A 27,864-nucleotide genomic window follows, 5' to 3' on the forward strand; every position below is an offset into this window, starting at 1 on the left:
GATGAAAAATCATTTAGCCTATTTGTTGTACACTCTCAGAAATAAAAAAGTTACAAAAGCTGCCAAGGCTGGTACAAAAGGTACAAAATTGGAGCATTTAGGTACTAATATACACCCCATAGGGATGACTAAGGTACAGAGGTGTACCTTTTGAAAAGGTACTGCCCCAGTGACAGCTTTTATACCTTTTATTTTTCTACCTGAGAGAAGTGTAGTGTAGCTGCTAATAAATATAAACATATAATGATATATATTTTAAACCAGTTAAAAGGCTAGAATTTGATAAATTAAAAGTGTAGTAATTTCAGTAATAATGCAAGATTTTATTTCATTTTTTTCATTGTTGATATTTAATAAATTGTTCACATTTTTAAAAAAGCCATATACTGTTTATATACTACCTACCTTCCAAATGTTTGGGCCCTGTAAGATGTGTGAGTGTGTTGGAAAGACATAATGCTCAGCAAGACTGCATTTATCTGATCAGAAAATATAGTCAAACAATTATATTCTGAAATATTATTACAATTTAACTGTTTCCATTTTAATATTTCTTGCTAAATTTTCAGCATCATTACTGCAGTCTTCAGTGTCACATGATCCTTCAGAATTCATGATTTAATGCTCAAAAAACATTTCTCATTATGTTGAAAACAGTTGTGCTACTTAATACTTTTGGGGAACTAATACATTTTTTAGGAAGAGAACGTTTAAAACAACAGCGTTGATTTCAAATAGAAAACTAAATTTAGTTTTTTTATAGAACTTTTTCTTTTAACCAAGTAGTCATAAACCGTACTATATGTCCAGCGGTTTTAGGTCTGTAAGTTTATTTTAATATTTTGCATCATTAGTTTTTTTACATTGTTGATATATCATCAATTGTTTAAATATTTTTCTTTTCGAAAAACATTAATAAAATAAAATAAAATAAAATAAAAATAATGAAATGCAATTTAATGGCAGCTTTCCATAGGGACAAATTGCCCTGCTATATCTTTCTTCTTCTTCTTCTTCTTTTTTTTTTTTTGTGGGCAACAATGGTAGAAATGTTAAATAGGTTGCCAAGATAGATTTAGCCTTTAATAGATTTAGCCTAAGACTTTAATGTATATGCCCATACAGAATTTTTTTCTTCTTTTCTAAATAAACCCACTCTCAGATATATTCACAAGATTAAAAAAATGTGACAACTAGCCTTAGTTACACCTATAGATCATTTTGGGGTTTGTTTTTAAATAAAAACGTGTAAACTCCATTTTGCAGATTTGAAAGAAAAAAAAACTGAAGAGAAGAGGTAAATGGGTGAAAAAAGGGGATGCACTCTTTTGATATTGTGAAAAAGTCCAAATGTAAGGCAATAAAGCACAAGTCAGGAGACATACATTTAAGAATTAAATATTGACATCATCAAAAAACAACAGTGTGGGTAAAAGAGAGACAAAGACAGGCAGATACGGACCCCCAACAATGCCTGGCCTTTTCCTCTGGTCTTCTTCTCACACAACACTCATCCTTTTACTCATCTGTCTGAGTCTGCTCTTGCCATGTCCCAGGAAGTGACATAATACCCCAGCCATCCATCCTGCTAGACACTGTCTGCATTCGCAGCGCTGGCTTCTCATTGGCCTGTCAGGAGCCCACAGTGGTCCAACCCAGACCTCCACGAGCCTGGGGTTACTGAGTTCAGTCGGTCTTGTGGAAGTAGATGCTAAACAACAGCAAACAACAATGTCATAAAGCTCCAGCCTCAGGACACAAAATGTCAAACACACTCGATTTGTGAAGGGCCCCAAAAAAGAATCGAGGTGCAGTTCCAAATGATGCAACTTATCTATAATGTTCCAGGGGGGAAATACTGTCAAAAGAAACTAAATACTTTTGACAAGTAACTAGTTTGCAGTGGTAGCCTATCTTAATTTGCTAAAAGCTGTTTATTTACAAACACTGCTCTGCAGTTTAAGTGGTTAGACACTTTTTTTCTTCTTTTTTTAAATGGCAGGAAAACCCTACAGGGGTTTCCAACATTTAAGGATATTACAAGGTAAAATGAGAGGTTTGAAGTTTTAACTGACTCAGCTGTTTCTGATTCAGTTTTAAATGGTCATCAACACTTCCTCCGTTGGATGGTAAATCTTAAATCTGGAAAACATTTGCTAGTGTTATTACTGGAGTAAAATGATCTTCGCAGCTTCACACATAATCAGTCAATTTAAAATATGAATCAGATGACACGTGATGCCGTCTAATGAGTCCTCCATTCCAGTGATTTTGTGTCAGTTGTGTTCTGTGACGTCACTGAACACATAACATTAGTGCATGGCGCCCTCTACTGATCAGACTTGATATAGCAGACTCAGAAAGACTTTATTCTCTTATGTCCAAACTGTGTGTGTTTGTTTTTTTTATTACTGGGATTACTGATACATTAAATGAATCAACCACAATATAAGAAGTGCATCTTCTCCAATAAAACAATAGTTACTAACTAATGAGGGAAAGGATTCGTTTTTTCCTGATTTTATGTATTTTAGGACTGTTATAATCTATTAATAATTATTTGAAATGCTTTAAAATACATCACATAATTAAAATAAGTCACCGTCCTAGATTTTTACAGGTTTACCAGCTTGACCTTTCTAAATGTACATTACGTAACAAAATAGTTCTTCTATTACAAGTAATACGAGATTGCTTAGAAATGTTTGCTTTTAATTTGACTTCTTTTTAACTGTTCTAGACCACAAAGCTTCCAAATACTTAGTCTTATATTTCATTATTTAAAACCTAACCGCTTTCTTTTTGTGAAACATTTAGCTTTTTCTGTTTTTAAAATAAACACCACTTTACTTGATATTTTGTTATTTTAATGTGTTCACATACATACATTTACAATTTTGACATAATTCTCCAGTAGTTTTTTGGGCCAGAGCATCACTGTTCATTCACATTAGACCCCAAAAAACACTTGAATTATCTTCAGAGAGTGAAGCAATAGATGTTTCTATTAGTAAAAAGCTGGTTTGGTGCACCATCTAGTGACAAGAAAGGATTTTACAAATGCTACAGTATCATTGGCAAACACAGCCAATATATAATATATACAGTGTATATTAATTTCAGAATGCTCAAACCAGCAATAAAAGAGTCATAGCTTAAATTCATAATCAGTTATTCAGTGTCAAATGTGTTTGTTCTAACACTGAAAAGGATTCCATTTGGAACATAGTTACACTGCAATGTCATAATGTTGGAATACACATAAACAAATGCATATTTTCACACACCCTCCCCTGCCCAATACACTCCTTAACTCTTTCATCTCAGCAGGTGACAAAGGCCTGTCCTGAGGTGTGACAGCCATCCAACCAGCTGAGCTGAGAGTGAATCCATCACCATCAGCTGTTAGACTTGTTTTACCCGTTAGTCAGCTGAGCACAGATGCATGATACTGGTATGTGTCGAGAGAATGTTGTCCTTGGGCTTTAGTACTGACTCAGGCAGAACAATACATTTGAAGCAAACTCTATAGGCAGCTTTCATGGCAAAACAGACAACACCTTCGATCAGAATATGAAGCATCATCATACTTATCAAAAATTACAGATTATTCACAGATAGCTCATGGCTCAAAAAAAGGTAGTGTCTTGATTCATATCTGCTCCTGAGGTAGTTCCTTAGAATACACAAAGTGATACTGATCTTCAGATTTCTGGGAAGGAGTTAAAAAGCTCCCTCAGTCTGTGAGTGGTCTCGGCGGATGAGAGGTTGTTTAACTCTCGCACATATGCCAGTAGGTTACCCACAATGAGCCGAAGACAGTCCCGAAGTTCCCTCAAGTCTCTGTTCGAGCGAGAACCGCCTTCTGCAATAGCCATTCTCAAGCATATGTTTTTCAAGTCAACACTGTCCTGAAAGAGAGGACACAAATGGGAAAAATTACAAAAAGAGAGCTTATAAATAGAATCACAAGCTAACCAGGGCAAATAAGTTTGGCATCCACATGCAGAACTGGTCAGATGTTGAATATTTATAAATTACAATAAGTGACCCTTGACCACAAAACCAGCCATTTGCAGCATGAGCAATTGATTGTATGGGTATAAATGATTGATTTTTCCTTTATGCCAAAAATCATTAGAATATTAAGTGAAGATCATGTTCAATGAAGGTATTTTGTAAATTTCCTACGACAAATATAAAAAAACTTGCATAGTGTGCATTGCTAAGAACTTAATTTGGACAACTTTAAAGGGGATTTTCTCAATATTTTGATTATTTTTTTTATTATTCAACTTTCAGATGATGTGTAAATCTCAATTTAAACCCTTACAATTGGTTTTGTGGTTCAGGGTCACATTTATTAGTGTCATTTTGTGTGTACATGGCTCTATGGCTATAGATGGCTGAATTAAACTGGTTAGTAAGCAGACAGCACGCGTGAGAACTCTTGTTTACAAAGCATCCCATCATACACCTGCAGAGCAGGAATCTAGACAAAAGACTGGCTACTTTGAAGCTTAAACAGAAAACATTTTCCCTTTGACATTATCTGATTTCCACACTCCCATCTGAGTTGTTCAATGGTTTAAACAGCGTTTAGTATTAAATTAAAATGTTTTTTTATTCAACTATTTGGTATGGCGTGACAATGTGAGTCGATGCAACACAAACATTACAGTCTAGCCTCTTATCAAAGGCATCTTACCTTATGCTTGAGCAAACTCCTTCCGTAAGATACATCTTTTATGAAATCTTCCTCTAAAGCGATGAGTTGCGCGAGTATCTCGAGCAGACGCGCGAGGCAGCTCTCTCTCGCTCTCTCCGCGATGGTCTTCAGTCTGCGGGGCTGCTTCACCAAATCACCGGTGCACGGACCCTCGCCATCTCGATTGCCGGTTGTCGCGTGAGCTCGTAGGTCATTCAGAATATTTAAGGCATCGATCTGATGTGTTAAAGAGGAGAGCCCCATGTCTGGCACCCGATCGGCAGCCTTGAGCAGAGTCACTGTTGACAGATAAAGAGATACAACGTGACAAATGACCGGTTTTAAATGTTTTTGCTGTAGCATACAGTTTCAGTGCTTCAGCGACTTCCTCATTGTTTGTGTTTAGAGTGGATGAGCGCTGGCTTACACATGCAAATGTTACCTGATAGTCCTGCCCTATATCGAGATGCTCAGGAAAAGCGGTTAAATGAACTGAAGGTACAGTGTTTCACACCAACTGAGGTGTGAACTCAATAACCAGAAACAATTAGCATTTTAAACCCTTAATTTGTCCCAGTCAAATCAGGCTTGTTAAACAGTAGTTTTTTTTTCTCTTCCCAACAGCACATTTGGTGAATGTATTAATGATGTCATGGCTCTTGATACTATTATTTTGTGCAATATTTTTGCTATTCTGCAAAAACAAAATAACAGAACAATGGGAAAAAAGAACAAAAACAGATGACCTCATGCAACCGATGTCACATTGGTTGCATGATTCCCGAGAAGAGGTCCCAGCTGACACTGTTTTTAACAGGCAGAGCTGACATTTCGCAACACAAATACTCGAATCTGAGATTTTAACAGAAATGAAAGTACTCAGCAGCATTTCTTTGATGGAAAATGTCAAAAGGTCTCACAAATACACTATAAAAATGACATTCACATGTCATTTTAACAGTAAAAACGCTACAGTAACCTGTTAAATGGTTGACGGTAATTTCCTGTAAAATTTACAGGGAATAACCGTAAACCGACGTTCCCAGAATTCTCTGCATTGCATTTCAAATTTTGTTTGAATTTGATGGGGTTTTTTCTTATCTGTTACGTTTATTAGGGTTGTATAATATAATGTTGTTAAATTAATGTTTATTGCTTATTTCAGTTTAATGAGTCTCACCATGATGGTGATTAGTGTTTGTGTGAATGACACCGTGCACCTTCTATGTATATTATTATTTACAAACTGCTCGTAGTTTCAGTACTTCAATAAGTTGGTATATTAACATCATATCAGCTAAATTACAGTATTAAACTAAATTTAAAGTAAAACTGAAAACGGTTTTACAGTATAATTCTGGCAACCACAGATGCAGTTTTTTTTTTTTTTACGTATATTTTACGGATTTGTTTTTACAGTTTACACTCACGATGGGTTTCCATGTTATATGGGGACATTCTATAGGTGTAATGGTTTTTATCCTGCACAAATCACCCTACTCCTTACAGAAAACTGTGTGCATTTTTAGATTTTACAAAAACTTCATACGTTAGATTAAAAAAATGTAACGTGTTTGGATTTTGGAAATTTCCATCTTTGTGGGGATATTTTGTCCCCATAACACACACACACACACACACACACACAAGTCATCAAAAAGTTAGTCTTTCTGGAAAAATTCAGGCATTTAAGCATAAGCCCACATATCAAGTTTCGGAAGAAGTAAATACAAAACATTTGACTGTTGGTTATTAGTTTATATACTTACAACCCAAAAAGTTTCTCAGTTCTATTCATTAGGTGTTATCAGTTAATACAGCTTTCATTATATTCATATATAAAATGCCCATCCCTACAGACAACCTGGTTATTCATTGAATGAAATGAAACAACTCCAGTTTCAATCAGACATTGAATGCTTTAATTGATCTGAAAGAAGATACAAAAAAAGTTGTGGTTTTAACACACTACATTTTTAGTTCTACTCGACCTCCGTTCACATACAGCTTTTTTGAGGAGGGATTTGAAAGCAAGTCAGAAACACTCTCAATAATATTTAGCTTCTGTTCCAAAGCCCACCACTTAGTCTGTGCTCTAAGAACTGAATCTTGTCATTTCTATACTACAGTATACAGTAGCAACATTTATAATAAGACCATAACAGCACCAGAGTACTAGAACTGATCTTGGCTCGGAGTCCTACCCTGTCTGTAGTGGTCTTATCTACAATCACAGATCCCAGATCACCCATACACATTACATGGATTAGTTTTTCACAGTATCATCTCATGAAAAAAAATAAATAAATACTGTGGGAATCACTGCTTTTTGTGAAATTAATAAATTCAGTCTCTTAGAAATAACTTGTTAAAATAAAAATACATTAACTCAATATTCCTTCAAACCAGGTTTGGGTAAAAAGTAAACATTGTGCAGTAATATTTTAGTTGAATGAACTTTGGTCTTTGACCTAAATTACAAACCTCACACCCGCTACACTCATGTCACGCAGATCTCCCAAATCCACGTCGCTGCTTCTGAAGCTCTTTCACACGAAATCTATCTGTGATCTACACATGATTCGGGGGTCAGCAAACCTGCACAATATGAGAGAATCACAACCACACTGGACTTTCCAAGCGTACACCATTCAAAGCTGCACTGATCTGTTCCATTAAGGCTTGCATTATTAGTTTCCTGTTTTGCCATGAAAAAGTACCAAGTTGCACATTAAAAACAATGGGTGACAGAAAGAGAGACTTGATTTAAACGAAGTGCAAAGTTGCGAATTCAGATGGATTTGAGTCAAGAAGAAACTTCTAGAGTTTATTTACAAACCATTAGTGTCATTACTTCACACTCAACAAGTTTCACACTCTTTCTTTATTGATAAAACTCATCGTTTTCTTCTTGGATCATTCAGCTACTCTCACTCTTCTTCCCCTGGTATTTAGTTACACATGGCTAGAGAGATCAGGCAACTTAATCATTTTTTGCCTTACATTTTTTGACAAAACTGCTCACTAACTAAAGAGATGCTCTAGGTGAACTATACTAGTAGAAAACATTTAGGGGTTATTCAGCATAGCCAGTAATACAATGGTGATGCAGTGGGTCAAGACACCATTGTGAAAAGGTTGCAAAAATGGGAGTACAGGAGTTACAGTAGACATGCTTTTCCTTGCTCAGTCCGTATCTATTACCATCAAGTTGGTCACATTGAACAGTTTTCACTCCAGCTGAAACAGACCAACGATCTACAACAGTTCATTTGTTGGGCAGGGGCTGTGTCGTGACCATCATTGCTGATTGGCTGGGCTGTTTGTCTTCCTCAAACGCTGCACGCTCCGCTGACCTGTGACGTGAAATCCTGATCGCAGTGACTCTGTGTGGTTTGGGTGAAGATCCAAAGAGGATCGCTGTGAAGAAACAACTACTGAAATTGCAGATGCAGTGAAGGAAGTGTTACAAAACATTTAATGGAGGACTTTGACAAAAAAAGTGGGCTTGTTTGGGGGGAAAAAGGTGGGTCTTATCAAATTAAAGGGTGGGGCTAAACAGGAGGGACTAGTCACTGATAGGGTGATTGGTATCAGCGGTTGGTCTCTCTGGTTCATCTCATCTTTCTCTGGCGGAGAAGATGAGCGTTTCGTCATTGATCCATAGCTGATGAGTGTTTCTTCTCCTCTATTTCCCATTTAGTTGGTTCATAAAAATTATCATAATGTTTATATACTAGCGTATTAAGTTAAATCTAGAATTATATCCCTATACACCTCCCAATGCTGAGATTTTAATATTTCATTCGCATTTTTTCTCTTTTTTTTTTGTAAAAAGAAGGGTAACTGCACACAGGGCAGCTTTGAGCCTGAGGCTGGACTGCAGGGTGAGCGATACAGTGGCCACACGGTGTTGACACTTTAAAAATGTTTAGTTCTCCTTCTTGGCCTCTATGTTGCCGTAGCTGGATCCTGTCTTCTTCACTTCTGTTACACCGATGAGCCGGCGAACTGCTACAGAAGCTGCGGAGAGAGAAACAGTGACAGTGAAGTCACATCAGTGGCTGGATAATGATATATAACTCATGACATCTAAACAACTGTGCAGGAATTTATCAAATCTGCTAATTTTTTGTTTTAATCGTATGCTCTAATGAATAGGGTATATTCAACTCTTGCACTTAACAAATGCAGTTTACTTTCATGTTTCGCCACACATTAAATTGTAAAGCTATTTACTGGTTAAAGGTATTTCTTTAAATAGTAAATAGCTTTTAGTTTGTGCCATAGTCAAACATGGCAAAATCCTCCAATCAATGAATTGTAGGGAGAGAAGGTAGAGATATATACATATGATTGTAGGATTATATATATATATATATATATATATATATATATATATATATATATATATATATATATATATATATATATATATATATATAATCCTACAATCATCAAAACAACTAATAACACACTGATGAATCTCTATTGCTAGACAGAAGCAAACAATATTTATAATTTAGTAGAAAGGGACAATTTAGATAGTTTATTGTTATTTATTGAAGTATTACTTCAAACTAGTGGTGCAAGATAATCTTGGTAACAACAACAAAAATCATGGTTTCAGCCAGCTCTTTTCTGTGCTAAAACTACTGCCCAAAAACATCACTTAGCGCTTCTTTAATGGCATGATCTGTTTTATGCATACAACATAGATAAGTGGATGCACTTTACCATGAACAAAAATGATGCTAAAGCAATATGTAAATTTTTTTTGCACTTTATCCCCTCAGAATATTACACTCTGAACAGCAGACCGAGTTCAATTACCCAAACTTTATTTTCATTATTAATTGTGTTTTGTTTTGTTTCAGCTCATTTAAAAAAAAAAGAAAAAAAAAAAAAGACTATTTTGTAATTTTAAAATGTACACAACCACGCAGATCTCTACACTAACTGATACGGAAAAACAACCCTTGTAATCTATAATTCAGTCTTTATGAATAAGCTACAAAAACCACTACAAGAGCACACGAATAAAACAACGACTGACCGACAACGAGGAAGATCATAAAGCCAATGATGAGGAGGGGAGAACCGCTGACAAAGACATCCCAGGCAAAGTTAATAAGTGGAGAGAGCAGGAGAGTAGCCCAAAACAGGAAGTTCAGCAGTGTCCAAACTCGACGTTTGGGTTTGATGGTGGGACCAGGGTAACGGCCTTCTTTCTCATAGTGTTCTTGTAACGCATCCTTGAAGGACAGAGACGTGAGATGAATTGCAGCGCACATTAAATGCAATGAATCAGACGCAAAATAAGACAATAACAACTGAACTCAAAAAACACAGTTCAAATAAAGCCTGAGCTTCATACTTTCTCTTGGTAGAGCTTGTGTAACCAGATAGCACACTCCTTCTCATCATCAGGAATCTCCTCCACAGGAAAGCGCCTGCGGACACAACAGTGAGGTCAGAGAAGCATGACACACTCCAGTAGAGGGCGCTGTCACCGCATGCAGCACAGCAGAAGAGGAACAGATCCTCTTCGTTACAACCTTAATCCAAATATTTAAGGAGATTTCAGGTCAGCAATAAGACAAAAAACACTCAAAAGCTTGTGACCGAGAACTTGGACACTCACACTCGTTTATCATAATATATCCTTAAATTCAAATCTCACGTCAGATTTTGGAATTAAAGCAGCTAATGAGAATCAGGAAGACTTCAGCTCCGTGGCTCACCTGATGCTCATGTCTGCTTTGTATTTCTTGCCGTTAACGATGCCCAGCAGGGTCGGGTTCTGCTTGTCTTTGAAGTTCAGCGTGACATCATACACCGCTTTCACTGTTCACACAGAACGAATACATTTTGATGTCACGGAATGAAATGTTTGAATGTTCCAAAAATACAGCGTATAGAACTTTGATGGATAGTTCACTCAAAAACGAAACTTCTGTCTTCGTTTACTCATTCTGATGTCATTCAGCCTCGCGCTTTTGTTTATGCAACGGAAGTCAATTGCTACTCAAGCTACCGAGATTCTTCAGAACATCTGTATTTATGTTCCAATGAAGAAAGTCATACGGGTTTAACTTCATGAGGGTGAGTTAATAATAACAGAACTTTCATTTTTTGGTGAACTATCCTCACAAATAGCCATCATATAAATTCAAAATACTGTAAATAAAGTGTCATGGAGAGTCGCATGCCAGTTTTGCAGATCTTTTGAACCTTTCTGAAGCTTGAAACTCCCTATTAACTATAACTGAATGGACAAAGTGACCAATATATTCTTGAAAATATCTTCTAATGTGTTCCAAAGAAGAAATCAACTGAAATAATGACAATTTGTTTTTGGTTCAACTCCTGAAGTAAATAATGTTTCTAATCTAATTAAAGATTCAGAGCACCAGATATCATTCATGTCAGGATAAGAGGGGAAGAAGCTCAACAGAGTAGAGTATGAATTGAGCATAATTGGCATGGAAATCAGGAGGATGGATAGCATGATTCATTCATGATGGCCCATCTGCAGTCAAATCAAGTTCACGAGTCCATTTCAGTCACCTCTTTAGAGGAAAGAACCATCCTGACACAAGCAATCTGTAAGTGATATGTTTTAAACTAACTACTGCACCACAGAACACAATCACAATACTAGATATGCATCACAATTGTAATAAGCATCATGTTGTGACATGCATAGTGATAACATCATATTGTTTCATCGAACAACAATGGCTTGTTTTATTTACACAAGGTTTAAAAGTTTGAGGTGTGTCAAATTATATTTTTATATTGTTTTTCAGCATCTAATTGATCAAAAGTGACAGTAAAGATTAAGATTGGTACAAAGTGTAAATAAGCTGGAAAATAAACTCACAAAAACAGCAACATAAGTGTTTTTAAAAACTGATAATATTAAGAAATGTTTCTTAAGAAGCAAAGGATCACGTGACACTGAAGAGTAAAGATGCGTTGCCAAATTTAAAAATAAATCTGCATTTAAATTACAACATTAATATTGAAAATAACTATTTTATATTGTAGTATTTCACTATAATAATGGTTTATTATAATTTTGATAAAATAAATTGAGTTTTGGTAATCATTTGTTTAATGATCTTAAAACTTCTGTATGGCAGTTTATACCTGAAATATAGTCTAAACTCACAGCCTATATTTAGACCGCAGGTGACAGACGGAGAGTCTCTCGACAACTGAGGTGGTAAATGTGTGGGGATTTTCTTATGGCAACTCGTCAAGAGTATTTTGGGAACATGTGAATTCTAGGAAGAACATTAGTTATCACCATAACCACTAACAGCATCATGTTACGGATAACTGCTCTCGGTCTAGGGTCTCCGATAAGTGGACACTTGGACATTATTATTAGACACCAGGCTGGTGGAAATCCAAAAAAGCATCATGAATAAGGAAGTTTGTGTTTGGACATGTTCTGTTTGGACCACTGGTATTTTCTATTTTCAGGAAGCATTGTTTGTCTCTTGTAACAGGATAACACAGAGCAGCTCTGTGACGGTGATGGAGTGTGTTGAAACGTTTTTCTGACCTGTTCCCTTCAGGCATTGCATTGTAGTGGTGAATCCTTTGGTGCGGGGCAGCAGGTGGTACTTCAGTTTCGGAAGGCCCTTGCTCTCAGCCACCTGCATGCTTATCTGATGTTTATTTTCCGTAAATCTCGTTCCTTCACAGTACAGAAGAAACTGCCAAACAAACACACACACACACACACACACACACACACACACACACACCAGAGGATTGTATTTCCCAGGTCAGTGTTAAACACAGTAATCCTATCACTTCGTAATCTCTGCATCTTTTTTGCCGATGGAAACTTCCAATCAGAGCGCGTTTTAACTGATCTTACTAGGTGGATTTGAGGATGTGGTTAGCCCTACAATTCATCAAATACTCAGTACATATCACCATGCTAAACAGAAAAGGCTCAGGTCATTCCTAAAGCTCTGCTTGATTATCAAGTCATCAGATCATCCTATTCACTCATTGTACTCACCCACATGCATTCTGGGTAATCTCGGAGACGGTTCAGCCCACTGAAGACAGTTTCTCTGTCCTCCTCCCACTTCCGCTTGCAGAAAACAATTTCCAGGAAGTACCACGTCCAGCCGATCAGAGGAACTTTCAGCAGTTCGTGTTTAGCCAGAACCTTAGAACTCTGGATGAGAAAAATCAAAGTGAAGGGAGGATAGAAAATGCAAAAATAATTCAAATCATCCACTCAATCAAAAACAAATAAAGCCAACATCAGAACTTATCCAAGAGAGGAAAGACAAATAGATCTCCTGGGACTGATCCTCACGGTTACTAAGATTATTAAATACAAAACAAATATGAGTGGTGAGTTTTTGTTATTGTTAACTATAACTACTGAAAAATATTTTATTTTATTTAAATAAAATAAACAAAAAACTAAACAAAATGTAGAAATGTTACCATGAAAACTAAGTGTAAAAATGTGTTATTTAATTGAAATTAAGTTATTTATTGGAAAAACAAATAAATTAAGTACGTTGAATTACTTAAACTATTAAATAGAAATATTATTAAAAAAATAAAATTACAAAAGTTCATAAATTTACTATAACTAAAATTTTAATAAAAAAAAAAAGAAATAAAAATAAAGCCAATTCAAAATTTTAATAAATAGATACATTTTGTATATATAAAAAATTAAAATAAATAACACTGCACAACGCATAAACTGACCAATACAGGTGGCTATAAAAGAGAAATGTGATATTGTAAATAACAGAATTACGCTCTTCAATGAATGGAATTTCACTAATGCCCTGCAGCACCCAATACTATTTTCACTTATGTGCATACAAGTACTTTTGAAGTTTTATTTACTGAAAAGTACTGATTTGAAACATCTCCATATAACTGAATAGCATAATTTCACCCAGTATCCATGTGAGACATGATTTTTGTTCTTCAGAAGAATATCTTAGCCACTTTCTAATATTACAAATCAAAGCATCATGTGCACAATTTTCTCTTAAGGAAGCTACATAAAAGAAGCTAGTCACATTTATCAGCTTCCATTTTAGTTTGGATGATTTTAATGTACTCATGTTTTTGAGACACAACTGTCACACCTCAAATCTTAAAGCACCATCCCTCACAGCTTCTCTACGGCGTCTTCACGGCTTGTCAGGACTCACCCCCAGTACGCCGTATCTCTCACACATGGTCCAGCCACACAGGAAGTCGATCTCATAGTTATGGTTGAGGATGATGATGACGTGCTCTTTGCCGAACTTATCCACGGTGGCCTGATCGGTGTACAGCGTGCACTCTGTGCTGGACCACCATTCTAACAGCATCACCAGCTCTGTTAAGAAAGCAGTAGAAAAGTGTGTCAGGCAGGTATTACACCACCACATGCGTTAGGATGATCTATATCGTGACAAGCGCCATGCAAATGGTTGACTCGATTGCTTCTGTTTATTTAAAGCATCTGATAAATGAATAAATGTAAATGTAAAGGCAAATAAATTTGAATTGGATGCTGTAAATTGCTTAACACAGAAAAAAGTTGATTGTCATACTCATACTAATTAAATTTCTCTCATTTTTTAATATGGGCTGGCAATTCTTTTTGCCAATTATAGAAAACATGGTACGCCTAAAGAAAAAAAAGTTTAAAACACTAATTAGAGTGGTTTTATTTTCTGGCAATAATCATTTAATAAAATTTTCTTATTAAACAAAAATAAATACATCGTAATAGAAACCACATGACAGAAAAAGAGGAAAGTTTAAAAAGACTTTTCAGGTAAATTTTATGTTAGATAATAATTGCTCACTTGATCTGAAACCAAAAAGCATTAAATCTGTATGCATTATGCATACGTAACATGCAAGACTAGTCTGTGCATGTGACGTCTAGAACACCATGTCTCGTAAATGTTACATTACAACAATAATGGCTTCTTGTCCAGTAACCTGCAATGCACAACTCGTGAAGGCAAATAAATAAATAAATACATAAATTAAGAAATAAATAAATATTATCTATAATGCAATAATAGTTACCTATCTTTGGAATAAATTCACTTAAAAGTAAACATTCTCATTAAGGTAAACAAAAAGTACTTGCTATAGAAGTCTATAAAAGCATATTCAGAAACACTGAGCTGAGGACAAACAAAGGACTCACGGCTCCATAGCGAGTAGGAGAGTCTGGTGTTGATCTTGCGGTACAGCTGTTTGTTGAAGGGCCACAGCACACAGGTACACAGCTGGATGAAGTTGATGATGAGGCCGCTCACCACGAACACAAAGCCAATCAAGAGCTGCAGGACGAACAGACTCTTCAGCCACGCCACCACACCCATGACTGAGAGCCCCCTCCACACACACACACACACACTCACTCACCCACACACACACACACACGCTCCCACACACACTGCTAGAGGACAAGAGAGACAGAAGAGATGCAACATTAAAACTTACTCATAATTAAGCAGCAGTCTACAGGCTTTTTTTATTATTAGGGTTTATTTACATTACACTAGGGGTCTTCAAACTTTTTAAGGCAGAAGAACCCATGGGGGGCAGAAAGACTCCTGTTACATAATGTATAAAACTTAGTGGGTAACTTTTTTTTTTTTTTTTTTTTTTTACAGAAATTACACGGACTGATCATACAACTATTTAAAAAATAATATATAATAGTGCCCTAACTTGATTGGACAATAAGATTTTGCATACAATACCATGAAAACTAGTGATAAAAATTGAAAAATATCAACAAAAGAATAAACCTAAACTGCGTCAGTATATATATCCACATATATAACGCAATATACAGCTTGAATTCACTTTATGAATATCTGCAAATATGTAATTATGGACTTGTGCAATTTTGGAATTTGTAACAGTCAATCCTGTTGCTCTCTGATATTCATGTTTAAAATGTTCCAACATATAATTTAAGTCATCAAACTAAATATCATGAAAGTTTAACTCACCACAGCGGGTTTGTCTCTACAACCCTCTTTTACACGGCCCTTCACTTAGAACCACCGACCTGAGAGAAAAACAGACAGAGCGCATTTAGAGAATTCATGACGGCCCGAGCCATAAATGCAACAGTCACCAGCCACACATTTAGTCCGGTTTATTTTTACTGCCACATCTTGTTCCAACACACAAAAATCCACTGTAAAGTAGCCAAGGGTTAATGACCACAGACCACATGCACCAGCACTGCACACACGTACAGCTGCACTGCACACACACACCGTGCACAAACACACACCCTTTCACCCAGTTGGAGGAACACCAAACACCTCCTCCAATTTCCCTTTCTCACTTGCATGCATTGACTGCCTCAATTTCACAACCCCCCCAACAGCAATTCTCTCTCCATTATTATTTGGCAACACCTCACCTCAACAGGACTTGTCATGCACAAAAATCCTACTCTGAAAGACAGTATCACACAAACACTCATTGGATCTAAAGGTCTCTCGTTTGAAAGCTTATCAGGCTTTAATCTCCCAGCACTGCTTAATCCGATAACAAGACAACAACTGGAAGTCAAAAACTGGAGTAATACTCTAACAAAATGAGCGCTTCAGCAAATTTATTTGCTAAATAATCTTTTAAAGCACTACTAAGCCAAATGCAAAGAGAGGACTGAAGCTCAATGCTTCCTTGCAGTTAAATCTGATACTCAGTAGGAAGTTGCCAAACTACTGCAACTGGCCACCTGGTAACCTGCAGGAGGCCTGTCTGACCCCATCAATACTATCATTTTTCTCAGTTATTATGCAGTGCAGTGTTTTGCTTGATCTGTTTTTGTATGTGTAAAATCACTGCTGTGAGTTGGGAGCTAACAAAAGTTTATGGTGGATTAGGAGAGTCTTACGATCTCATTTGTAGGACGCCTTACAATGCTAAACAGTGAGTTTAAACTCAATCTGAAGATGTGAAAACAAGCATCAGATGACAAAAGCAAAACCATCTTATATTATCAGGTAAAACACTGGAAAAGTGGCTATTCTAACTACCGTAATACTTCTAAGCTAGTCGATGATTCCTGTGAATTAGCATTTATCACAAGAGCAAATCTGCCAAATGTGCTGCCTTTTTAAATAAACAGCAAACAATCGTGTTCCAACATGGGGGCAGCTAGAAACCAGCGAGTAAAAGTTTAAACCGACAAAGCTTCAGCTCCTCTACCAACACATCAGCCAAGACAAACAGAACACAAACATCACTAACCTGAGATGAAGACCCATAGGAAGTTTAATGAGTTAACTGTGACTTTGGAGTGGACCGACACGGAGCAAAGGAAGAACAATGAGAGAGGGAGGGGAGGAAAGAGTTGAACTCTGTACTGCTATCTACCACCGCACAAACTGAAGTAAACTTTGGAACTTTACCAAAGTGTGTGTGTGTGTGTGTGTGAGTGAGAGAGAGAGAGATCAAGGGAATGGCAGAGTGCTCTGAATGCCAAAACCACCAATGAAAGGTTGGTGTGCTGCACTAGGTGTGTGAGAGGGAGTGTGTACGCACATTCTGAGGGATCGCCTGATCAAATTGTTGGAGAAGAGTATAAGAAATACGAGCAAAATTAGACTTCACTATATGATACAGTTCGCACATTTCACTTTCTCCACCAAACTATATGTGACCCTGGAGCACAAAACCGGTCTTGTGTGTCAATTTTTCGAAATTGAGATGTATACATCATCTGAAAGCTGATGTTATTTTTGGCCAAGATACAAGTATTTGAAAATCTTAATTCTGATGGTGCAAAAAAAAATCTAAATACTGAGAAAATCGCATTTAAAAATTCTTAGCAATGCATATTAATAATCAAAAATAAATGTTTTGATATATTTACAGTAGGAAATGTACAAAATATGTTCATGGAACACGAAAACAATCTAAACCTTAATATCCTAATGATTTTTGGCATAAAAGAAAAATTGATAGTTTTACCCATACAATGTTTTTTTGGCTATTGCTAAAAATATACCCCAGCGACTTAAGGTTTTGTGCTCCAGGGTCACATATGCACTACAGACCACTAGTGGTTCACCAATATATAGCCAATGTTGAGATTTCAGCTCTTTTTAAATGATTGGCTTCTGTAGATAAGTTTTCCGGTTTGCCCGATGTGTTTGTGGGAGTGGGACTTTAATTTTGACAGCACTGAGAATGTCAGCACCCGAGCACACAAAACTCCCATTCACTGTATTTATTAGTTTATTTCCTAGGTTTAAATTAATGGTTATACAGAACTGATGAACAAGAAAAGTAAATGATGTACTAGGCATGTAACGATGCACCCTGAGCCAGTTGAAAACGGTTGAAAATGGTTGAGATGTTAAACGAATTTTGATACAACTGGGGGTAGGAGTTTATATGATTTATATAAGTATATATTTTTGAGAACGGATGGTCTTTAGAATCGTTTAGATGGTATTTTCTTTTCACCTTGCCTCTGTATAATGCATATTAAAGTGGTGTTCATAACTGTGGTGCGTCTTTGTTTAAAGTTGCAACCAAGGAGATGCTATATTGCCGCTGTTCAATAAGCGCCACCTGCTGTCAGAGAGTGAATTTGTGTTCTCATTCAGCTCATCTGCTGATTTTGTTTTGTGCAGATTAGTTTAGAACTATATTCAGGGGCTCCATGGTTTCTGAGCATTACTGCTTTTAAGTACTTAATGATTGCTATTGGTGTGCAAAGAGACTTTCAACCAGCGTAACAAAAAATGCTTCTAAAGACAATCACCTATCGTAGCTTTAATATGGTTAATGGGTGTGAACCACATTTTCTACTAAATGAGAGACAAAATACTGCAGTAGACTGTCTTAGAATGCCCTACTTTACAGTCATGATGAGTGAATATTGTAGAAAAAGGAAGTGAAGTGACATTTGGCTGAGTATGTGACACCATACTTGGCCAAACTACACTTCACTTTCCTCACGTCACTTTCTTTCTGCATTAAACCCATCCAAGTGCACACACACAAACACACACACACACACACAGAGCCGTGGACAGCCAATGTTGTGGGGCACCCAGGGAGCAGTTGGGGGTTTGGTGCCTTGCTCAAGGGTCTTACATCAGTCAAGGTATTGAAGGTGGAGAGATACCACTCCCCCCAGCGACAATCCGTACCGGACCTGAGACTCAAAGCCAGACTCAAAGATGATTTAATGCAATATGCCAAAAAAAAAACTAGATACATGTAAGTTTATATCTGTTTAACTTGTTCCTCATTCACTTTTTAGTAGCATGACAGCTACACTGATAGGGTGGGGGATTAGAGATGGAGGGATCATCCAGCTTAGGAGTTAACAGCTGTCTGGCCTGCATCATCAGACAGCCTGGGGCCATCTTTTTCCAAGATGGACAAAATAGATCTATAAAAAAAAAGGCAAAAAAAAAAAAAAAGCTTCAAATTTACAGAGTGCAAAAGAAAAAAAATAAACATCCACAGTGTAACAATACTTCAAAAAATACACAAAAGAGGAAGTTTAGTTTTGCTTCAGACGGTAACACTTCCACAGCAGATCAATTTTCAGATAGACTTCAGCTAACAATTTGGTATCAGCTCATTTGACTCTCTGTGAAGCTTTAAAGCGAAGAATATACAGGCAAAAAAAACCTGAGACACTGTGTGGCCTTTCAGTTGTTATAGAGACAACTGTGCAACAGATGGTCACCATAGTGCCCTAAACACCCACAAACATGACAGGCATGCAAATAACTACAAATGAAGGTCTTACACCGTGTCCTAACTACACGCAACGCCACGATAAAAGGTATCTTTTCCATGTCAATCAGAGGTTTTGTCCTAACTAGCTGCAATGGCGACATGCAAAATTTTTAATTTAGAAACGTTTTCTATTTTTGCGACGTCTCGGCTGCAAAAACAACATATAAACTATATGACAGTGATATGCAGGTACTGATTATGTGCGTTATTCAATGTTAACATGTCTAATGTGAATTTGAATAACTTTTTTCGACTATTTTAACCCGCCAACCAACGAGTGTACTCCATGGCTAAGATGGTATCAGTCACTCAGTATGTACATTTAATGAGGTTAAAAAGGTTTAATATTTAGGAATTAGATTATAAATTTATCAATTTCAGTGCACTTCCAAAGAGAGCCTGCCCATACACACTTCTGATTGGCTGTGATATTTGATTATTTTGTGTGTGTCTAGTGTGGACACCCAAATTGCTTGTCGCTTGAATCTTGTCACGATGCGTGTAGTTAGGACACAGTGTTAGGCAAGTATCTTATTTGACCTTTGCCTGTCTCAAATCCAATAACCTTTTACATAAGCAGCAGGCGGCCTAATCAATCCACTGATGCACTTTAGCCAGACTCACCAGTAGGCGTAGTAGGCCACTGCCATGACCACTAACGCCCCACAGATTCCTGTGAAGATCATCACAGCCCCCTGGTTCAGCATCTTCACTTCTGCTGATAGGCCTTCAAAGCAGAACAATTATGAAATTAGCCTCCTCTGCTTTCGTTTAAAAATGGACAGGCGGTCCTGTTCTTGACAAGCTTGGAGACGGATGAAATGAGAGTGCAGAAAGTACTCCTGAAAATACTTGGCAAAGTAAACCTTTTAAAAAGTTGAAAGAGGTGGACAAGGTCTCGCTTTGGCTACAGCCACATGCTAATGCTAATCCCACAGAAGGAGAGCACTTTTATGATGATGCAAGCAGAAACAAAACTAGATCCCATTAAGACAGCAGCACTCAAAACCACACATCAGTGGACGTAACAAAGGACAGTCTTCCAATGCTGAACTCCAACTGGATGCTGTTACCATCTGCTATCCCAAATTCCAAGCACAGTTTGAAATTATCGAATCCTTAGCAAGATGCAGCAGTCTTGCAGCACAACGTGGATGTAGCGGCAACCTTCTGTTAAGCCAGAGAGAGCAGTTCTCAGCATCCTGTGTTCCCTCCTCTTCTCTAATCTCCTCGGGATTAGATTACCAATGATTAGCACTCTGAAGCAGCACCCTGGATAAGTCACATTGCATTTACTTCAACTAACTTCAAGCTATTGAGCTAAGTGGGACAGGACAGTGGTGACTTCTTTTAGCCACCAGGAGGAGCCTCTAGGGTCAAGCCCACTCCCTGGCATTTAAATGATCTTGTAAAGGAGGCATGATATGTTTCGATAGTGATTCTGGAGGCCTGTGGGTGCTGTAGCATGCTGGACAAGCTTGCCCTGCTGTAGATCTGTGAACTTGTTTTTGGCATCCAAGGTCAACAAGGCCCCAAGTCCAGTTTAGATGAGGTGTTGACAAAGAAAGATCTGGCAGGTCATGGCCCAAAGCCATGAATGCACAACTGTATTACTGGCATAAACAGAGAACACAAAGTGCCAAAGGCCTACATCACACAACAGCGCTTCCTTTTTTATCTGTTGTGCTTCTGTTGCTCACTTCATCTCATTTCTTCTGGCTTCTTACAACTCAGTGTCCATCTGTCTTTGATTATACTATGCCGGCGATCCCTGTATACATGCATTAAACTTAGATTCCTCAATTCTTCCAATTTCAGAAAGGTCAGCATAACCTCTTCCAGGAATTTATGTGCAATGGTGACGGTTTCTTAAAAGAAATACCGGTAAATACCTAGGTGCTCCACGATCCATACTTGGAGGAAAAAAGGACAAAGAATAATCACCTTTCTGATGTGATGATCACCTGGGAAATATGAGGACAGAAAGGAGCAAAAGAGCCATACTAACTTGCATCTTACATTAAATGCTGAAAGTAAGGAAGATTAATGAAGGTCTTGACTGTTTTGGGGGTCAGCAATGAATCAAAATGTGAAACTAGGGATAATTACAGTTTGTGTGATGTGAGATGATCTTTTGTTGCTGTACTGTATCAATGGGAAAACCCTTGCAGAGAGTCCATATATTCTTAAATGTGTAATGTCCTGTGTACAGCTGTTCTTACAGCTGGGGGAAGTTGTGGCCTAGTGGTTAGAGAGCTTGACTCCTAACCCTAGGGTTGCGGGTTCGAGTCTCAGGCCAGCAATACCACGACTTAGATGCCCTTGAGCAAAGCACTGAACCCCCAACTGTTCCCCGGGCGCCGCAGTATAAATGGCTGCCCACTGCTGGTGTGTGTTCACTGCTGTGTGTGTGTGCACTTTGGATGGGTTAAATGCAGAGCACGAATTCTGAGTATGGGTCACCATATTTGGCTGTATGTCACGTCACTTCTAATGTGCCTTCTTCAACACTTTGTAAAGCCATCTCCTGATAAGGTGTGTAGCATAAAACCTATACATTATGTGAGACCAAAGCAGTTTACTGCAGCTGAGGTCAAGATGTCTAAATCTAAATCTATAATCAAATCAGTATCTTACACATACAAACAAACAAACACTTCTAAGAATTCTTTAAACAGCCATTTAAAAAAAAAAAGACATTATCATTACAAATTTCATCCATTGAAAATGTTCTTTCATCTCTGCATTTCCCCAAACTTCAGGATAAATATTATTCTGTACATACATTTACATCCTTTGAACAGCACTTTTTTTCTTTTAAAGAGCTCCTCTTAGATACTGATTAATAAATACATCATGAAAAATGTCAGTTATTTTTGATACTGTGTCTCATAAACTTCTACATACTTCAAGTGTCAACCAAAATGTATACAAAAGATGAACATTAACAACAGACAGAACTTTTGAAGTCAGAACTGCTTTGGTTAAGTCAAACTTTGACAAAGGACTCAGTGGTCAATAATTGTCATTTGGCCAGTGCACGGTGTTTTCAATCCTAGTACACCAGGGGTCTCACACAAAGGCTAATCCTTGTACAAGTACAAAACATATGCCAAACAGCACCCACACATTGGCATTTATAAACATACAAACAAACCTGTTACCTGACCATGCATATGCTCATTTTGGCAACCAATTTTCCAGCTACAGAGCCTAACTACTCTACTGAAAAAAATTCCAAAGCCCCCAAGCTTCCAAAGTTTCCATCTTTCCACCAAAATACAGTGTCTGCATTCTTTGGGAAGTCATCCATTGATTGGCTTAAAAGTTATAGTTAACATATATAATAAATAAGGTATACATAGAGTTAGCAACAGCCCTATAGAACTATGCAGTGTTTAAAAAACCACTGTTTGACTAAATTCTTCTGAGGTGAAATTTAGTGCAGCCTTGTATCGTGATGCGTATCGTATCGTGGGATCTGTATTGTGATACATATTGTAACTTTGCTGGTGATACACACGCCTAGTGATTCAAACCTTGAAACCATCAAGACTTTTATCCGAGACTACATCCAGACACTTGTCAAAGACCAAGGCAATGCAAGTATAGTAAACTAAACACTTCTCATAGCTCCACTCCGTTTCTCTAATGGCTTCATTCATTCGGTCTCACTTGCCCTTCCCCCATGTATGAGTGATTATATGTTTGTCTGTTTAGATAAGTAAATAAAACTTTTGGTGCACAAATTACAACAGCGATTATATCACCGTTTTGTGAATAATGTTCCTTTTATGATCTGATCTAGCTACATTCTCTAACTTTTTTGTAGAGAAAAATATTTTTAGGCGAGATATGCCTGTCATATTTTCTTGTCTTTTCAAAACTCTAGACGCAACAAAGTAAACACTGGAAATCCAAAGGTCCTTTGTGTCAAAGTGCTGGAGATTTGACGTGTCGCACCGCACCACAGCAGAGAACATCACTAGATTCTACTTATTTTTGTCACATTGCGCCGCTCTCATTTGATGTAGACACATTGTTTTGGTATATTCATTATCTGCTTTACGTAGCTGGCACTGACAGTATTTTCACAAACTTTTAAAATACATAGGCTACTTAGAGCATAATCATGCATCGTTCATTTATATTTCTACGTGGCTCCCTGCAATACAACTCTGATTCTTCAAAAGTGTCATCTAGTGGTCTGTTATTGATACAACCATAACTACTAAAACTGATAACGGAGCGCTCAAGCGTGTACTGCGAGTCATGTTGAGGTAATTAAAATGTTAAATGAATATTTTGCGTTCAATTATTTACTTATCAGGCAAGTGGCCTAAGCGGGAAGATTACACAGTGTAGTCTTTATCACCCTGCAGAGTTTCTCTTGCAAAATAATCTGCTGACTGTACACTATCCCTCAGCCTTGCCGAGACCCCTTTGTCATGGCTCTGCTCCCCAGTTTGGGAACCACTGCTCTAATGTATTTAATACTGTAAGTTATTTTCTGTAGCCATGAAAATATTATTTCTTAGAGTTGATACGTACGTTCTCTGGATGAACTGATTAGTAGATGACAATATTAATTCTGTTATAGTTACTACTGGCAGCTGATATAAATAAATTACAATTAATGATTTATATACATTTCCCATTTGCTACAGTGTTGAAGCAGTCTTTAAATGTTAAATGGCTAAAACCCATTTTACTTAGAAAATTAAATGCAAAAAAAAAAAAATTAAAACAAATTTTATGCTTTATTTATCAGGGATAACCAAAAGAATTATTTCAATTGTGTTTGCTAATTTTAATTAAAAAGGCTTTACCAATAAATTAATGTGAAAAATTTACAACGGTGGCCAATTTGGGTATCCACGTAAATCTTTTATTCATACAAGTTTCAGGTGACGGTGACGAACCAGGCCGCTCACACGAATCACCGATCTTGAGAAATAGAGATGACATCTCTTGCTCACAGATAGTAGAAGAACAGTGCAGACACAAAACTTGTGTTTGGATTCAGTACTGTACAATCCAATTTCACTGTACTGCACAACATCACTGGTTTTCCTTCCCTCCCAAGCCTCAACTCGCAGCACTTTAACAACCTCAGCCTTTCCAACATTGTGGTCAATGCAGCAGCAATTTAACAACATTTGGATGAAACCCCAGATCTGTTCAACTGTGTTGCTTGCTGTGGTGAGGACATTTCCAATTCTGTTACTTTTCCTGATATAGACATAGTATTGCAAATAATCTTACAAATGAAGTAAAACTGGCAATTAGACACTATTTCCCTCATATCTCAAATCACAAAAAACTGAATAACTAGAAACAAGCAAGCGGCCTTCAAAACGAAAACAACATCCTGCGGCCTGCAAGTCATTATGGTGTATGTCAGTCAAGCCGTTTTTACAAAACAGAAGATAAATGCCCTGTTTGCTGTCCAAATGAAGCAGGGACCTGTTAAGAGGATAATGTCAAGGCGTCACTGCTAAAAATCTCTGACCCACATTCAAATCGTGAAAAACGAAGTTGCACAACAACAATGTGACTACATGCCCCCAATCAAGATGGGGTTGCTGTTATCTACCTCAGGTGCAAAGTAATAGTGTTAGGTTTAATTAAGAAGCTGTATCAGGTTAAAGGTAATGTTAGAAAGGTTCTGTCTAACGCAGAGCAGTGTCATGGATACACTGTGTGACATATAAGGATCAAGAATTTATATCTTTATTTAAAAATCCTCCCAAAGGCATGCAATTATACATTACTCCGGCACAACAAAAAGTACCAACGTCTGAAAATGGACTACTCATTTATAATAAACAATCTTATTTACATGAATTTTCTAATTAAACCTGGTCAAAATAACTGATTCAATAACAGCTTTTATTCTGAGCCAATACATTATTGCTCTAATGAAGGAGGATTACAAAATATTGTTCATGTGCCAAATGGCTGGCAAAGAATGACAGGTTTGGATTAAGACCAAAGTATAGATGAATGGCACTTAATAAAACAAAGTTCAAAGCAATGAAACAATTTTCCAATGCTTTTGCAACCCATTAATTGACTGGCCAAAACAATATATTGAAATTAAAATACAAAAAAAGAGGCAGACCTACAATTTTATTAATTCGTTAATGTAGATCCAAATTCATGAAGTGAGTTTGAATCAGACCTAATGAATGTCTTGATGTGCAATTCAGTGAACTCATATGTGCTTTTGATACACTAAAACCAAGCCAGTTCATAATGCTGTTCATACATTACTACATGACTATAGCCCTGATTTCCTGTTCACTAACAGTTAATGAAGATCACTGACAAAAGCCTGAAATCAGAAGGAAACCAGAGCTCATCCTTGTGAGTGACAACTGGTATGTTTGAATAGTCATAGAAATTATCTGGGATAAGTTCGATATGTCGCTGTAGTTCTAAAGATATTTAGCTTGTTAACTCAAGGTACAGTCATATTAACCGTTGTTCAGTGATTCTTCATAAGTGAAATACACTCTTTTTAATAAGAATCCACACAACATGTTCAAGTTTGTCAAAAAATAAATATTGCCATGTGGACAAACAGAAAACTTTTTGGCTTAAAAATATGAACTGTGCTCCATACATCACTAGACTATCTGCAATAGAAAATGGACCTGATCGGTTTGCAAGATTTTGCAGATATGTGGCCGCACCTTTATTTGTTTGGAATGAATCAGATTACACTGGTAGCGCTCTTTGATTTTTATTGACTAAAAAGAAATTAGAAGAGAGACAGCTCTAACTTTGCTGTAAATTCAAATACTCTGGCTTAATATGGATGGTATAGCATACTACTCTTAATATTCCTGCAGCAGCCTGTGGCAAAAAAAATAAAGGCTGCATGAGTGCATGCTATGACAGTGTCTGAATTTTGAAGAGCGTTTTAGTAATCAGTACCTTAATTCAAGCTTGAAAACATTTAACGGAACGGCGCAGAATTCCAGGTAGCCTACTGTAAATGTAACCGGTTCTTCTGAATTAAAATAATAACAGCCTTTCAAAAAAAGTCAGAAAATGTAAATAAGCATATAGCAGGAACAATTTTACATGTTAAAGACCCAAATGCAGTTACACATATGCGCTGGAATTGTATAAAAACACGACTAATGTCAATTATAGTGCATAAGTAAAACCCATTCATCAACTACAGTGAAGACAAGAGCCCAGCGCTGCATCTGAACTCGAGTAACCCCGATAATCGCACGACAATGACGTGCACGCGGGTCGAGACTGACACACGGTAACCGAGTCATAAACACCACTCATCTTCAGCGGTGCTAAAGCCATATGCAAACGACTGCTGAGTGAACACGATGTATATCAGCTCATGCAAATGGAGGAAATACCTATCTTAAACGGGTGGTGCGTGCGCTGTCAAACTACCTTGCATTGGTTACTAAGCAGTGAGCTTTGTGAAGTGCCCTAAACACGCTGTCTATAAACCGGCCCCTGCAGTACAGGGAAAACCTCGAGCGCGTGCACAGCACCAAAAATGCATTCAGTACAAATGCAAAATAATAAAATATACGGAGAAAACACAGGGTTAAGCAATGGAGGCATGTTACCGCCTGTCAACGTTAATAACAGCATTATTAATATTAATCGGGTTAAGAGTACAGTCATCGTCTAAAGCGCGCGGCGGCACGTTGCATGCGCGTGTATTAGCGTTACCTGCTTAAATGTCATCAGTGGGTCTGCGTGGAGGATTCGTGCTTTTCCGCTTAATGCGATGCAATATGACAGTGCTGTCGGAAACTGGTACCGAAGCCTCTGGGTTGCTGCTCAGATGTGTCGTTATCCATCCACGCACAACACATTGCATCTAGTGGTAGGACTTCCTGTCCCTCTTCGACGGGAAACAATGGCGTTTTGTAGTTCCTTCGCTCTCAGGCTGCTGTGAGACGCTGACCTCGTCAATAAAGTCAATCTGGAGAATTAAACAGACTTAAATTTTTTATACTATCAGTTAGTCTTCTTTAAAATCAAGTTTACCTCAAAGATAGTGCAGAAGTTGCATTTATACCATGGACAAAAAAAAAAAAAAGGTAGGCCAGATTTACTGTACAAAAACGAAATATGCATTTGCACAGGGATCATTTTATAAAAATATTAATAGCTAGGTGTGAAATTGTCGTCCTAGATAAGGATTAATTAATTAAATAATTAAATATGTACACTGTCATGACTTCAACAAAGTTTAGAGTTGCAGAAACCATATTGGTGGCTCAGAGCATGCAAAATTTCTGGCTTTTAAGCTGTATTATGTGTTTACAATGATTTTTGAGCTGGCTTGACTATGCAAAAACACC

At 37.3% G+C, this 27,864-nt stretch overlaps 2 protein-coding genes across 6 annotated transcripts; both read right to left on the reverse strand.

The window, feature by feature from the left end:
- Window positions 1–2,855: 2,855 nt before the first annotated feature.
- LOC127949174 (leukemia-associated protein 7) lies at window positions 2,856–5,303 on the reverse strand. The gene is made up of 2 exons (XM_052546159.1): window positions 4,709–5,303; window positions 2,856–3,911 (listed from the first exon to the last, which is right to left on the reverse strand). The coding sequence occupies exons 1-2, from the start codon at window positions 5,069–5,071 to the stop codon at window positions 3,705–3,707; spliced, it is 570 nt and encodes a 189-aa protein (XP_052402119.1). The 5' UTR covers window positions 5,072–5,303; the 3' UTR covers window positions 2,856–3,704.
- A 1,304-nt stretch (window positions 5,304–6,607) lies between these two features.
- Window positions 6,608–27,317, reverse strand: LOC127948655 (1-acyl-sn-glycerol-3-phosphate acyltransferase gamma). 5 transcript variants are annotated; one of them, XM_052545247.1, is made up of 10 exons: window positions 27,227–27,317; window positions 15,739–15,797; window positions 14,922–15,176; window positions 13,924–14,093; window positions 12,753–12,914; window positions 12,285–12,438; window positions 10,453–10,555; window positions 10,086–10,161; window positions 9,765–9,963; window positions 6,608–8,731 (listed from the first exon to the last, which is right to left on the reverse strand). In XM_052545247.1, the coding sequence occupies exons 3-10, from the start codon at window positions 15,097–15,099 to the stop codon at window positions 8,640–8,642; spliced, it is 1,134 nt and encodes a 377-aa protein (XP_052401207.1). In that variant the 5' UTR covers window positions 15,100–15,176; window positions 15,739–15,797; window positions 27,227–27,317; the 3' UTR covers window positions 6,608–8,639. The 5 variants fall into 5 exon arrangements, with proteins under 5 accessions (XP_052401207.1, XP_052401209.1, XP_052401210.1 ...); XM_052545249.1 differs by having other exon boundaries at window positions 14,922–15,173; window positions 27,227–27,314; XM_052545250.1 differs by lacking the exon at window positions 27,227–27,317 and adding an exon at window positions 20,135–20,223.
- Between the last annotated feature and the right edge of the window lie 547 nt (window positions 27,318–27,864).

The sequence above is a fragment of the Carassius gibelio genome, chromosome B1 (genome assembly GCF_023724105.1).
Source record: "Carassius gibelio isolate Cgi1373 ecotype wild population from Czech Republic chromosome B1, carGib1.2-hapl.c, whole genome shotgun sequence".
In the NCBI taxonomy this organism is placed as follows: domain Eukaryota; kingdom Metazoa; phylum Chordata; class Actinopteri; order Cypriniformes; family Cyprinidae; genus Carassius; species Carassius gibelio.

Bases quoted from the DNA above. Each gene is read 5' to 3' on its own strand.
- LOC127949174 (XM_052546159.1), bottom strand. From the start codon at position 5,071: ATGCTACAGCAAAAACATTTAAAACCGGTCATTTGTCACGTTGTATCT. The intron at 3,912-4,708 runs GTAAGATGCCTT...CCTCTCTTTCAG, and splicing joins GGAGTTTGCTCAAGCATAAG to GACAGTGTTGACTTGAAAAA.
- LOC127948655 (XM_052545247.1), bottom strand. From the start codon at position 15,099: ATGGGTGTGGTGGCGTGGCTGAAGAGTCTGTTCGTCCTGCAGCTCTTG. The intron at 14,094-14,921 runs GTGAGTCCTTTG...CTTTCTTAACAG, and splicing joins CTCCTACTCGCTATGGAGCC to AGCTGGTGATGCTGTTAGAA. The intron at 10,162-10,452 runs GTGAGCCACGGA...TTGTGTCCGCAG, and splicing joins AAAGCAGACATGAGCATCAG to GCGCTTTCCTGTGGAGGAGA.